Below are 15,320 nucleotides of genomic sequence, written 5' to 3' on the forward strand. Positions count from 1 at the left end.
GTTCACTGTTCTTTGGAACCCATAGGCAGTTGGCATTTCTTGTCCACATAATGAGTGTACATTTAACTTGTTATAAACATGAATTACCAGGCCAGGAAGAATTGTTCATTAGAACTTAGCAATAAAATGGTGGTCAGAGATAATATCTATGAGTTATAATTAAAGTATAGTTGGTTTGGCTGGGCTTCAAACTATTGACTTCCTGCACACTAAGGCTCTAGCACTAATCATCTGCACCACTTAAATACACAATAAATGAATAAACGTATATACAGTAAAGCACTTGTATCAAAATGTTATGTATGATAGACTTTCAGAAATCCTTATTAACAAGCTTCAAAAATATATTTCCCTATGTATTTATTATTATTTTAACATAACTCATTCAACTTTTCTCAGTGTATTAATCTTAATTGAAGTAAATGATAACTAAGTTATCATTTAGCAACTGTAGTAGTTGCTTTAAATCACATGTCCAAGGAAGCTATGACAACAGAGAATATGGTGGTACAGCAAGCTTAAAAACAATCCAATTGTAGTCAAATTCAGTTTCTGTGGTAACAATGTAGGTAACATCTAGCTTTGAAAAAATAAAACTTTCTTATTAAGATTTAGGATTATTTTATTTGGATCTATTATTTTTCTGGTTAACGTGTTTTCAGCTAATTAAAAAAATCTGGCCATAATGGCTTGCTGAACTTTTTCCCAGTATTTACATAGATTTTAAATTTTAACTTTTGCCTCCACTAATCAAAATTATCCTTATGACCTTATCTTTTTTATTCTTATTAAATGAAGAATTAAAAAAATATTCTAGATTTGCTAAATCTGTAAAAATTATATACAGATATGCATAAATCCATTCATGTGGTGGAAGTATAATGTTTAATCTTTCATAAAATGCAGTTAATATCAATACTTTAACAATAAAATCAATGGTTTACTTATTTTAATAAAAAGATTAATGTAATTTTTCATAATTAAAGTGAGAGCAAATCACAATTTTCATATTTTTTTGCATTTTGTTATCAGAACTCATTTCAGGTTCAGCAGATATGAGTTGTATATAAATAATAGATTATTTTAAATTTATTATAAAATAATTTTTCTCAATATGCGATTGTTTCCATTTATTGTTTCTAATAATAATGTTTTTTATATAGATTTAATTCTCATGTATTGTTTTTTCTTATATTTATACGACTATTGTTTTTATGCTGTGCATTGTTTAAATTTGAAAAATGTCTAGAAAGGGAATCTTGTTTGTATTAATAAGTACTGAATAGAAGATAATGAAAAAATTAATTTTTTAACAAGTATATAGGTTTTATGTGGTGTGGTGTGTGTGAGTTTATGGAAGGATGAATGATTCTTCACTTTTAAAAAATAGTTATATTAATTAAAGAAATAGTAATAAAATCAGTTGTGTGCAATTATATATATTCAAATTATAAACAATGTGTTAACTAATACCAACAACAAAATTATTCTCTCTCCCCAGTCATTTTCATATATTTAAAAAATGCATTGCATAAACACATTAGTAATATAAATATCAGAAAAAATAATACATGAGAACTAATCCTATATAAAAAAGGGAGACAAAAAAAAATTAATTAAAACAATCGTTTTTATGTAAAATTATATTATATTCCATGGCCAGATAATGATAAAAAAAATGTGTAGTAAGTGAATTTTTTCTCCATCTTATATTAGCATAAGTAAGATAAATTCTACCCCTTACAATTTTACAGTTCTGGTTCTTACAATTTTACGGGTAGCATTTTTTATTTATATGTTGATGTCTAGGTTCAAAACCCAATCTGATGTGGCATCTTTCATGTGCTATAAAAAATCTCACTCAAACATACATACATTCCTACACACAAGCTTCAAACTTGTCCAGTGAATTAAATCATCTAAAAAAGAATGTTAGCTATCAGAATCAGATGTATATTAGCAATTGAGAACACTTAACAGTGATAATAAAAGCATTTTCTTTAACATAAGGTAGAATTGTCACTATGTACTTTTGTTTTCCCAGCTATTATAATGTAAAACTCCATATTAACACTATCAAAAGGGTAATAGATAAAAATTTTGGGCAACCGGTTATTTACATTTCTCAATTTTTAAGGTTGTCAAGTCCAAAAGTGCAGTAAAACTAGGGTGCAATTTTTTTCTAGATATGTGTTGGTGTCTATTTTGTTTATCTCTGGAATGGTTAAATGTATAACATGAATGTACATTCATGCACTCATGTACATGTTATTGTATTAACATGAGTTTGGTTACTCATGAATATGGTATTAAATTACTCATTAATGGTATTAAATTAAAATATGTATTACTAACACATATTGACTACTAATAAATTGTACAATGTAATATTAATACAGTACAAATTAATATGACAATACAATTTAACATTAAATGAAATATAAACCACCAAAACACAGTAAGTTGAACTTCTATATTAATTCCAAGAATCGATTTTTGCGGGATGCCACATCTTCAGTTGTTATTAAATTCTATAATTATATTAAAACATATTTATTTATAATTTGTTAAGATAGTTTTGTTTTTTGAAAATTTGATATTTGAGGATGAATACACAAATTCTGCTGTCCAGTAGTGGAATTATGTAATAATTAAAACTTTGTATTCTACTTTAATCTTTTGTCATTATTGTCAATCATTAAATTGTATCTTTATTATGTATTTAATTAAATTATCTTCAAATTGATTTGGTGATGCATCATTTTATATTTTTGTTTATAAATATAATATTTCTCAGTTATATTCATTTTTTGACATTATTACAAATTTTCGAAATCTCTTAAATTATTTTAACAATCAGTAATATTATGATTTCATTCCAACAACTGATTAGCTACACTAGATATACCTTTTTTTTTGTTTTTGCAAGCTGTATAATGTTCTGTAAATCTTTTTTTAAATAACACGTTGGTTTTACCAATATATACATTATTTGTTACATTCATTACATTGTATTTTTTATATTTGTATTAAATTCTCACTGTTATTATTTTTTTAATTTTTTATACTGTGATTATTTGATTTATATGCTCTTTATATTTATTTTTATCATATACGTTAGTAATTTTTTCTATTACTCTATTCGTGTAATTGTATTTTAGATAAAAATATTATTAATCTTTGTATTATTTTCCTGCTGTTGTATTTTAGTACAATTATCATGGTATTTTTTATTCTGTTTTTTGTAAAAAATTTCTAATTTTATCATCAAAACCATTAAATATTGCTATTTATTTTATTTCATCTATTTCTTTTTTAAGTTTGTTTTTTTTATAATGAATTAATATGGTAAGTTTAACTTATTAATTTATTGTGTTTTGGTGGTTAATATTTCATTTAATATTAAGTATATATTTATTTACTTTTTATTATTATTTTTTTAATGCTATTGTGTGTAATTTATCATGTAATATTTTATGTTTTGTATGAAATTAAATTATACAAACAGCCAAAATATATTGATGAATTACTTTACAATTTTAAAAATAAATAATTAAATAAGATAAAAATGAATATACATAATTATTATTCATAGCATCAAACAATATGAGGAAAGTTGATTTTTATTTATGCTAATAAATTGAAGATAATTTTGAGGTCAAAGTTCAATGTCTATATTATAAGAAAGTATGATTTCAGTGTAATTATTGGTAGTTATAAAATGATAATATCAAAGATAAATTCTGAAAACCATTTGCAGGCATCTTATTGTATAAACCCCAATTTTATTTAAACGAATTTATAATGAATATTTATCATAAACCCTGTAAGATAAATAGTTAGTTATAAGTTATATGGTAATAGAATAGAATAGAATATTTTATTTTCTGTTCATATGTTTAGTTACTGATTGTGCTAGTACAAAAGGTTAAATATATGCATAAAATGTATATTAGATAATTATTATATATATATATTAAATAAATATTAAATATAAATAAAATCTACTTCAGTCATTTTTAGTGTTATTCAGTAGTTATCTTGAAATTAATTACTCTGTATTGCAAAAACCTTATTTTATTTAATAAAATAAGGTAGCGAAACTACCCTGTGACAATGACAACATTATACATTTTACTTCCATAATCAGTTGTAGTAAAACTGCTGCTCTTAAACAACTGGACATTGTAAATGCAGTGGTAAGTAAAAATGTATGTTTAGACAATATCAACATTGTAGTGCTATGATCTTCCATTTGAATTCAAGGTAGCACCTTTAGACAACAATAAACATTCATACCTTACAACCTGAATAACATGCAAATGAATAAGTTTGCTAAATTCTGTTTTGTATAGAGTAAAGATTTCTGTAAAACAATAAACTTCTACAAAATAACTGTTTTAATAAAATTGTAAGCTAAAAAGATGGCAATGGTTTTGCACAACAGCAAAATAGATATTTTTTTAACTGTTGCTAAATTAAATGCTGTCTGTGTAACCATTTAACTTGCAAACATTGTGAATTCGCCATTTACATCTCTATAAAAGATTACAATATTAGAGATTATTCTTCTTAGAAAAGAGAATTTGAAGATCCAAATTTGACTACTTTGAAAATGTTTGAAATAGTTTCAGATTTATTTTCATGTAATATTTTTATAGTAAATTAAAAAAGTGTAATCAAATATTGACATAAACCATTATTATTAGTAGAAACATATTACTTTCTCTTTTAATGGTCAATATGTGTTTGATGCTTAATTTTTAGATCTAATTGTAGTATTCTTAAGGCTATTGACGGTTAATTGTATGTTTTTCTGCTATTTATAGAAAATAATGATGATTCCTGTAATATTATTAGTGTAATATAATTTTTGATAGTTCAGTCAATTTTTTTTTTCAGTTTATCTTATTTTGCAACAGCAGATGAATTTACTGATACTACACTTCGTGTTATTACAATCGAAAAGAGACAATATGGTTTGTATACTTGCAAGGCTTCAAATAAACTTGGCACTGCAGAGGCTTTAGTTGAACTGTTTGGTAAGTCATTTTCTTGGGTGTATTATATATATTCTAATGTGATTTCTTTCCTTTGTTGATTGAAGAGATAATAGGTTAAAACATATCAAGGGCTGATTATCCTTTATAAATTGTCTGTTGTTTTGTCTTTATTCATTATATTTTTAATTTTTTTTTTTTGTTAATGTTTTAAATCTGATGGTTACAAATTATGTGAAAAGTACTTCATTTGAAATATGAGTAAGTACTTTGGTTTGAAGCTAATAAATATTATTAATTTTCCTTGATATAATGCATAGTGTAACTGGTTGCAGTAAAGTTTTTTGTGCTTGTTTTTGATTATGTTTATTTGGTGTACATAAATTAGTAACTATTGGGTGATGTTGCTGATGTGTAAGTAAAACTATTTTATATAATTATTGTGAAACATCTCTAGTCTTTGTTATTTTGTTAGAAATATAATATTTTTTTAATATGTACCAGTTGCATGAAATAAATTAGAGGTTACATTTTTAAGTCTTAGAAATGTATAGTGCTATTTTTGTTTTTTTCCTCTGGTACATGATTTAGTTAATGCTATTCTTCCATATTTAAAGCATCAGAAGTACTTGGAAATTATCTTTTCTACCCACTTCTATTCTTCAGGTTGCTTTTCCCACTCAAGTTTTCCAGTCTTCATATTTCTCATACTGTACAGTAATTCTATTATTATAAAGATTTATGATGGCTTAGAAAATCGGAAAATTGTAATATACAGAAGTATTACTTTGAACTCTTGCAATATTCCTAAAATCTTAGGATGTGATACGTCCTACTTAAAATATGTAAGTAAGCATAACAGCATTGCATGTGTAATTACATATCAAATATGCTGGTGTAAATGTTTTAATATGGACCATACATCACATCAGAAAGCTAGGAATTATGTTAATTCATTGAAATAATTTTTAATGAAAATAAAAAACAGCATAAATTTTTTTTATCATCCATAGCTTTGCTAGTGAATGTTTGATGAATTCCATCATGTATTTAATAACAAGCTTGTTTGGGATGTTCCCCAGAATGCTGTTTAAATATAAGCTTGTTTTTTTTTTCAGGCATGTGCTTAATAATAATTAAAAAAATGCATAGTGAATGCCATATGTAGCAGAAAAAGTTATAATTTTAATTTATACTGTTTTCTGTAGCTGGAAAAAAAATTGTAAAAGTTGAATTATTGATTTTAGCATCTAATAGTTATTTGTACATTAGCAATGTTATAATTTTTTCAGAATAATTATAGAATTTTGTTGCCTTGCTCTCAGTTGTAATTGTGATAAAACATGTATATTTTTAATAATCACAATTTATAGGTGTGTTATTAAGTTTTCTTCTGGGAGTTTAAATGTCGAAATTAGTATAGTTGATTTGACATAGCCACAATTTGTTATCGATAAAATTAAAATAAAAAGTTTATATTTAGATACGGTCATGCCAAAATTAACCATAAAATTATAGTTATACTACATGACTTGTTTAGTTGCTGTGGAGTAGCATACACCGTGACTCTTCCAGGAGTTTATAACTTCTGTTTACAATAAGAACATTCAGTTATCAGCAGTTCATTACACCACCATCTAAGTTATCGATATAATTTCAACAACATATTTTTTTAGTATCCGTAATAAATGGCAATTTTCAAACTGTTAATAAATACCAGTTATGTGATAAAATATCTGAAATATTGCCAAATAATTGTACAATCTTAGACTAATAATGACATAAAGTTTCACTGAGTGCAGACGTGTACCTGGTTCTTTTTTCATTTTGATTTAATTAATAGATTTTTCAAAAAAAACCTCGGTTGTTTTATTATCAATACAAGATACTGAATAAATTTTCTCTTTTTGCTTAGCACACAAACATTATACTCACTTTTATACATTTATAAAATAAACTTACACTAAAATTGTTACATTAATTATCCTAAATATTTACTTTTTTTTTTGTCTTCAGTCATTTGACTGGTTTGATGCAGCTCTCCAATATTCCCTATCTAGTGCTAGTCGTTTCATTTCAGTATACCCCAGTAAATATTTACTGTCCTTTAAATTTTTATTGTAACGGCATAATGCCTGAGCACTTAATATCTATATTACCATTGTCATGACTTTCTGTTTCTTCATAATTCAGGTGAATTATTAAAGGTTCTATATCATCTTGCAGGTTGTCTGCTTGCCACATTTCATTTTCTACTTCTTTCATGTGATTGCAGTAATTTTTCCATTGTGAAAAGTTTATTAATAGCAAATGATAACGTTTCCTTCCTTTGTGAAGTACTGCCATAATGTTATCTATCATCCATTTTTCAAAATGTGAGCTTTGCATTTTATCATGATAGTCAGCACTGAGATTTTGGCCCGGAAAACTAAATCGCCATCCTCAAGAAATCCTTCCTCTCCTCTGACATGGGTTACAAGAAATCAAGGTCCTTTAGAAACAAATTTCAGTCTAGTCAATAATCCTGCTAAAAAAAAAAAAAAACATCTTTCAGTGTTTGTGACATCTTGCCATACTTTATTGCAAATATGACTTACATGCACCCAAGTTTCATCCAGATATACTATTCTTCTTCCCTCTTCTCAATATTTTTTAATGTCTTTTAAAAATGAATGCCACCAGCAAAGTATTCATTCAGTTATCACAGTTGTTCAATTTATTTTTATAAAAACAAATTCAACATCTTTCAATAATCTTTAGAAAATCCAAAAACTTAATCTTAGGAGATTACTGTCATTATTTACTACCGCTAGAACCTGTAAAATGGTTAAAGGTTGGTTTCCATAAAATAATTGTGAAATGTCCTTCAATTTCTTTAAAAAGAATTATACTTGAAGTCAATCTACAGCTAGTTTTATAAATAATTTTTTCCTTGTTTTTTTGCAATGTGATTCCCTGTTCGTTTTTTGTTCATATAAAATTCTAAACACAGTAGCCAGTAGCCTGGCTAGATTTAGTTGCTTCACAAGTTTTCTCAACTGTAGAATTAAGTCTGTCCTGAGAATTTTTTTTTTTAGAAATAATCATAAACATAAGTTGCAGTTAACCTTTACATGCTCTTAATTGGCTTTTTTTTATGGGAACTTCTACTGGCTGAACTAATTTTAGGTAAAAATAAATTAAAAAACAAAACTAAATATACGTCATAAATGGATTAAACAGTTGTTAAAGAACAGTAGCTTTCAACGATAAACTTGCTGTGCAGTATGCGAAATCACTTATTCAGGAAACAATGTGTGATATCAAATCTAAACATTTCATTTCCTTTTCCCATGGCTGACCGTGAATTGAAATTTCTTTAAAAAGAATTATACTTAAAGTCAATCTCCATTTAAATGACAGTCTCGACTAAACTTGTCATTTAGTATGCATTAAGTATTTATAGAATGTATTAAATATTGTTACATTAAAAATGCTAACATATTTATTGGGGTTAAATATTTTTATTCACTTTCAATAGATTATTAAATGAAAGTGCTATTAAATTTTATGGTTATTCTAACTATTGACAAAGGATTTTCATTAACTTGGAAGGCCAAAAATTAATAAAAACTGAAAACTCAAAATGATTATCTAAAAAGTTGCCTTTCACATATCCATCTCAATTGTTTTCTATTTTTCCATGTTGAATTGCTTTAAAAGTGATAGGGTTATGGCATGTTGAACCGCCTGCCTTACTGTATATTTATATAATCCAGATATATCTTATTCTACAATTTAATTAAGATCTTACATATTAATTATGCCATATGTTTTCATATATGGCATGAATAGAACATTTTTATGGTTTTAAGAAAAATAGCATCAAATCAAGGAGAATGATGAGTTATTTATAATTTTTTACAAAACGGGTAGTATGTAGATAAAGAGTATAATAAACGTAAAAATAAGATGCAGTGCAAAAGTTGTGAATTAAGGATGTACATGTCCTCCTTAATTTTTGATTTTAATTTATTAGTGGAAGAACTAATAAAGGAACTAAAGAAAAAATTTAGGGGCAGAGTAACAGTTCAAGAACAAAAAATACAAGTGCTAGAATTAGAATACTTTGTTTGACTGGGACAGTAGATATGACTTAAAAGAATATATAATGTTACAGGCTTGACAGTGTGTTTCCTGCTGATAAGGAAAGCATTGAACAGTATTTACAAATTGTGTTGGATAATTACATTACCATCTTATTAGCTACCCTGAATCTTTCTAATATAAAATCTCAATGCTTCTGTCATAAAATTCATTGCTTTTAAGAAATCTATTTTTTATTTTTATGGCACAGTTTTGGACGATTTGAATAGAATTTTTATTAATTTATTAATAATTTCTTATTTGTAATTTTTGTTTGTTTAACATTTTTTTTAAATAACTTATGTTGATAATTCTGTAAATGTTTCATTTTTAATACAGAAATATGTAAGTGATGGTTTTAATGTATTTACATTAACAGTGAAATAATGTTAATATTTACATTTTTCTTAAATTTTCAGTGTAACATTATCATTTTAATTTTTTAGATATTGCATGCTACAGAGTTTTTTTTACTTTAATTTAAACCCTTACATGTATATTTTGTGTTATTGTATTACCTATTTATAATTTCAGTATTAGTGTATCATACATCAAAATTATTTAGATTTGGGTAAAGTTTATCTTGGTTGAAGAGTTGTCCATGCGGGTTCCCTTGTTAATTAAAGGCATAGTCTTAGGTGACCTAATTCAGTGAAATATAAATAGTTCTTCCTCCTTTTCATACATATGGATGTTTATATGGAAGTACACATGAGTGGGCTGCTTAAACAAAAATTAGTAAATGAACCAGATGGATAACTTATTTTAACCAAATGTAGTACTTAACATGGAAAACTCTAATTCTTGATTATGTCTTCACTTGAAATTTTTATCAGCAAACTGCTCTTGCCAAATACATTATAAATCCATTCTCTTGTAAAGAAAAACTTTCAACAAATGAAAGTAATGTAGTGATTTTACAAATGTTGTTTTCCTTCAGAATAGACATCTTGGGAGAATCTACATCAATTCCAGCACTTCTTCCACTCCTCAATACCATTGGTGAAATGAACTTCCTGGAGGCAGTTGCTCATGACTTTTTTTGTTTTCCATGGTGTCAAAAAAATTGTTTTGACACCATGGAAAACTTAACCTTTCATATTCAGTTTTAGTTAGGAACAAAGCAAAGTCACAGGAGGTTGAGGGTACAAGATGACTGCTGTGTTCTTAAAACATTACGAAGGTGTCTGTGGACACATTGTTGTAGTGCAGCACCTGATTTTGGTTTTTGCACACTTTCACCACACATATCTCAACTTCTTAGCATATACGTATAAGTCAGAATTCATTGTAAACCAACTGAACAAATTTTCTGTGAACAATGCTTTTGATGCCAAAGAACATAGTGAGCATACATTTTATTACACTTCTGATTTGCCAGACCTTCTTCGGTCTTAATGTGAGCTCTTTCACTCTGATAACTGTTGTTTTGTCTAGATTTTAGCCACAAATCCAACTTCCATCTCCAGTTATGAGTAGAAATGAACATAGGGTCATTGTTACCATTTCAAAAAACTCACAACTTGCTGCTGCTTTTGATAAAGTGTAAAGAACTGAGAGACAAACTTAGGAGCAATACGACACATGTTTAAAGTTTCATCGCAGGTTCCAAAACAAATTTCAACCATATACAATTCCTCCCCTCTGGGTTGTCTGACAACTTTCCTGAATGAATAAGTTCCTGAGTTTTCTCCACATTTTCTGGTGTTTTACTTGTGCAAGGTCATCTGAAAGATCTTCAAATGACATTTACCGGCATTGAAACAAGTATGCCATATATAAAACCCTGTTGTTCTACCTAACAGAGTTCCTTTAATAGCCATAAAAACATTTTTCAAAAATTTCAAATGAGGTTCCTTACCTACCTTCATCTTGCAGAAATATTTTTTTGTAATATACTTCCTAGAAATTTATTTTAGTAAAAGTATTCTTGGGATAAGAATTAAGGCAAAATAAATTATATAATTTTTATACAAAGAACTTTTTAGAATTGTGACTGAAGGTTTCCTAATTCATAATAGAGAAGTAAACTCGCAAGAAGATTTAGAAATTGACCTTGTGCTTGCCAAAGCTAAAAAAATTGAATTTTTTGCATATAATACCTCATATTTTGATAATTTAGTGTAGTTTTCTGTTTACATGTAAGGGAACGTAATACCTTTGTAGTATTTTTTGTTGCTTGTTTATTGTTTCTTTTTTCCTTTTGTGCTGTTATGTTGTGCATTGCTGCATTGTGTAACATTATGCTTGCAGAGACTATTATACCGGTTTGTCCACCTGCCTGCGGTCAATCTCATTATGGTGCTGCCTCTTTGGTAACCACAAACACTGCTCTGTTCATCTTTACAGTCATCATATTTTTATATCGGTAAAATATTATTATTATTTCTTAATAAAATATTATTTTTGATTTTATTTTAAAATGTTAGTTTTTTTTTTGCATGGTTATTAGTAGCTTATCTGTTATTGTTTTATACACACTTATTTACTAGTGATTTGCATGGATAGATTATTTATAGAATATTTAGACACTTCAAAAAATCATATTTTAGTTCTTCTTTCTGATAATTTTATTATACATGAGCAAAAGTGAATATTGTTATACCATCTTTGGCGGACAGTATTTTTGTATGTTTTCATCATATAGAAATATAATTTACATTTGATAAAGACAGATTTTGTTTTTGAGTCACCTACTGTTCAGGTTGTCAAGTTATATAATTTTTATCTGATTAAATCTACTTGGTAATTTCCTTTCACCAATTCATCGGCATAAAAAATTTTGTTATCCGGCAATAAGATAGAATTTAATTTTTCATATGTTTGTCACTCTTAATGTTGGTCTTACGTTGAATATTCTTCTATTATTTGAACATCAGGAACTTTCTTGTATCTATTATTAGAATATTTTTAATACATAGATTCAAATGCATTTTACAATTACATTTGAATTTACTTAACATATATAATATTAGCTTATTCACTGATAAAAAAAGTAACCAACTCAATATAGAAACATTAGCTACATTGCTTTATCTATTTGCATCTTAATATTAATTTTAAATATGTATTTTAAAGTTTCATTCATAATTTAGTGGCTTGTGATTAATTTTGAAACATTGTGACAAGTGGAGGAGCCCACACAACACTTACATTCCCATACAACTGGTAACCATTACTGGTATTAGGAATGTGAAAAACTGTATTAGTGAGCTAATAAAATTTCAGGTTTTCATCAGGTCAGTAACCTGTCAGGAGAGCCTGATGCATGATTGAACACTTTATGCATAATTGAGCATCAGGCTCTTATCACATTTTTAGCATATCCAGTTTTTAATCATTCTGATATTACCTCACTTTTCTTTCATTCTAATTTTAGATATGGATTGAAGTGCAGTTATTGCTGTGTAGTATCTGTGTTAAAAACATAAAAAGAAACTGAACAGGTTACTCTGGTTACACTTTTAATTAATAAGCATGATGAATACTGGCCTACAGTGTATTATTTGGTGACCTCAGAAGTGGTAAGTTTACAAAGACTCTTTTTCAGTTTGGACCAAGCTTCCTTTCAACATATGTTTGTTTTTATGCTGTCCTTATAGTCACTGATCAATTGATCCCAGACAAGAACAGTTCTAAATTGTAGGAATTCAACATCAGCATTCATTTATTATTTGCTACGTATGTTTCAACACAACACTAACATCTAAGATGTACTCTGTGGGTAAGTGTCTAACAGTATTATGTTGCGTTAGGGAAAACCTAACTGTGTGTTGACGCACATCAGGGAACCCAGTGGTCCAGTCAGCTTGTCCTGCTGCAATCAATCCTCACTGAATCTGAGGTTGCATTGAGCCCTATTTATATCAGTGCTTAGGGTTTCATAGGGTTCTCTTCATAGGGTTTTCCCCATCAGGTATTACCCTCAATAAAAGCCTAATAGTGTGTTAGTGGCACTAATTTTCCTTAGCTAGTAAGGTCTCTGATAAAGTATTGTGCCTTTAATCATCATTATCAGAACTGCTAAGTTCATAAGAAAAACTTCACATTAATTATCACTAATAAATACAATGTTATTGTTGGTGCAATAGTAAAGAGCATTACTCTCAGAGGAAGCAATCTATGCTTTACAACCACTAATTGACAGAAATAGATATTACTGTAAATTAATAATTACATATATTATGGAAGATATATAGATATTTATATTTGTTAATCTTCTATGAAAAAGGATAGTTGAAAATTCATTTCTAATTGGTAAACCATACAATGTTATGATAATACAACAGACCCTAAGAGGCTCATTCAAAAGAAATTATGAGGTAGATAGTCTTATCTGCCATACCACTGAACAACCTGATTTTAAAGTTAAGAAGATTTAAATTAGATTTATTTATTTGTATGTATTTTTAATCATTTAAATAATTTTTGTTTCAGAAATTGCTACTCCCAACATTAATTACCCAGGAATGATATGGGACGATACCATTTACAGCTCTTGCACAATGCAACATTCCTCATATTTTCACTTATTAATGTCTATTGTACTTCTGTTTTATATATATATATAAAAACACATTTTATGTAACAAATGCGATCTTTTAAAAAAAGAGGTATGTTTGGTACATACTTCAGTATGTACGTATGTTTGTAAATGTATGTATGTATGTATAATTTTTTATATTTTTGTATTTATGCGTACAAATTTTTTTATATTCTTTTGGTTGTACTTGAATCTCACTAGTTTTATTCAGCTTGATTTTTTTATTGTAGATTTATTAATTTTATTAGTACTGTATACAAAATATGTTAATATTCACCAAATATATATATATTGATAAACTTAAATTTAAATTAATCATTAAATGGTTAAATTATTCAATTTTTAGTATGTTGTTCCCTCTTCTAGCACATGCATTATCTAATTTAACAACTATAAAAACCTTTTCACAATCTGTATTCAAAAATAAAAAGTTAATATTCTTTGATATTATGGAATTTGTAGAGTAAAACATTCTTTAACTTGAGGAAGACATTATGTGAACTTCCAGGGAGTTTACTAGAGGAAAGTACAGTTATCATATCAAAAGTCATCTTTCCAAATTTTTGGATTCTGGGGGTTCATGAAACATTGAGAAATACAAAAAAGTGGGATAATTTTTTGATTTGATTTCTGTTTCAGTTAATTACTTGACATTGAATACACCAAAAAATCTTAAATTTGGCTTGGTTACTTTTGTATTTTGGAAATTGATACTATTAAAATTTCAAGTCATGATCTCAAATGGGTAGTAAGATTTAGGGAGCAGAGATCATATTTCAGGTTATTTGTTGGAGAAATTTTAGCAACAATGAACTGTAAATATAATAATACTGTAATAACATCATCTATTCATATCAGGTAACACATACATTGAATTTAGCAGAGAAAAAAGTCTTACTAGTATAAGAAAACACAATCATTATAAACACTGTTTTCACAAATTGCTCCAATCTGTCTCTTCACAATAATGTAAGATAAAATTTTTAACCAAGGTTTTTTTCTATAGTCTTTATTAAATGTTGTACAAACTCCAGTAGAAATAGAGATGTTAATATTTGTAGGTATTATTTTGTTCTCTTTTGCATATTGAATGAAATAAATTAATATCTAAAAAGACAATATTTTAACTTTAATACTCCTGTGCTTTAATTGATATTTGTGAATTTAACTTTAGATTTTTCTAAATGAACCTTTTGTATTGATGATTATACAGATTTTTGTATTGTTGGATGTATATTTTATATAAGTATAAATACTAATGTAAACCGTTGAAAAACTGATCATTTATTATGATCAAAGATTATTTATGTAAATGTAACCACAAACATTTTGTAATTAAATATGTTTATAAAAATAACTTTCAATAAAGTAATAAATATTTTAATTGGATTATTTATTTAATAAGTATAACTTTTTTATTTTAATGTGACCCATTCCAGTATTAAGATTGGTGTGATTTTCCAGTCTATTTCTAATCTTAAAATATGAAGACTAAGACTAAATATGGTGAATTTCTACTACTGATTTATATTAGATTTACATTCCTTGTTCAACTTAAAAAAAAAAACATAATTGCATCAATATACATGATATACTACACTGAATCACAAATTCCACAATTTATCACTTCCAACAATATTATTAAATAGACA

The 15,320-nt window shown here is 26.9% G+C and overlaps 1 protein-coding gene across 1 annotated transcript in view; it reads left to right on the forward strand.

The window, feature by feature from the left end:
* The window catches only part of Lac (septate junction protein lachesin), a 28,980-nt gene extending 13,928 nt beyond the window's left edge, over window positions 1–15,052 (forward strand). Inside the window, exons 5-7 of the mRNA XM_075362929.1 lie at window positions 4,903–5,042; window positions 11,379–11,493; window positions 13,563–15,052. Of these exons, the coding sequence (XP_075219044.1) occupies window positions 4,903–5,042; window positions 11,379–11,493; window positions 13,563–13,584 (277 nt within the window). The 3' untranslated portion in view covers window positions 13,585–15,052. The remainder of the gene's footprint in view (window positions 1–4,902; window positions 5,043–11,378; window positions 11,494–13,562) is intronic.
* Window positions 15,053–15,320: the final 268 nt, after the last annotated feature.

This window comes from Lycorma delicatula, chromosome 4 (genome assembly GCF_047948215.1).
Source record: "Lycorma delicatula isolate Av1 chromosome 4, ASM4794821v1, whole genome shotgun sequence".
In the NCBI taxonomy this organism is placed as follows: Eukaryota; Metazoa; Arthropoda; class Insecta; order Hemiptera; family Fulgoridae; genus Lycorma; species Lycorma delicatula.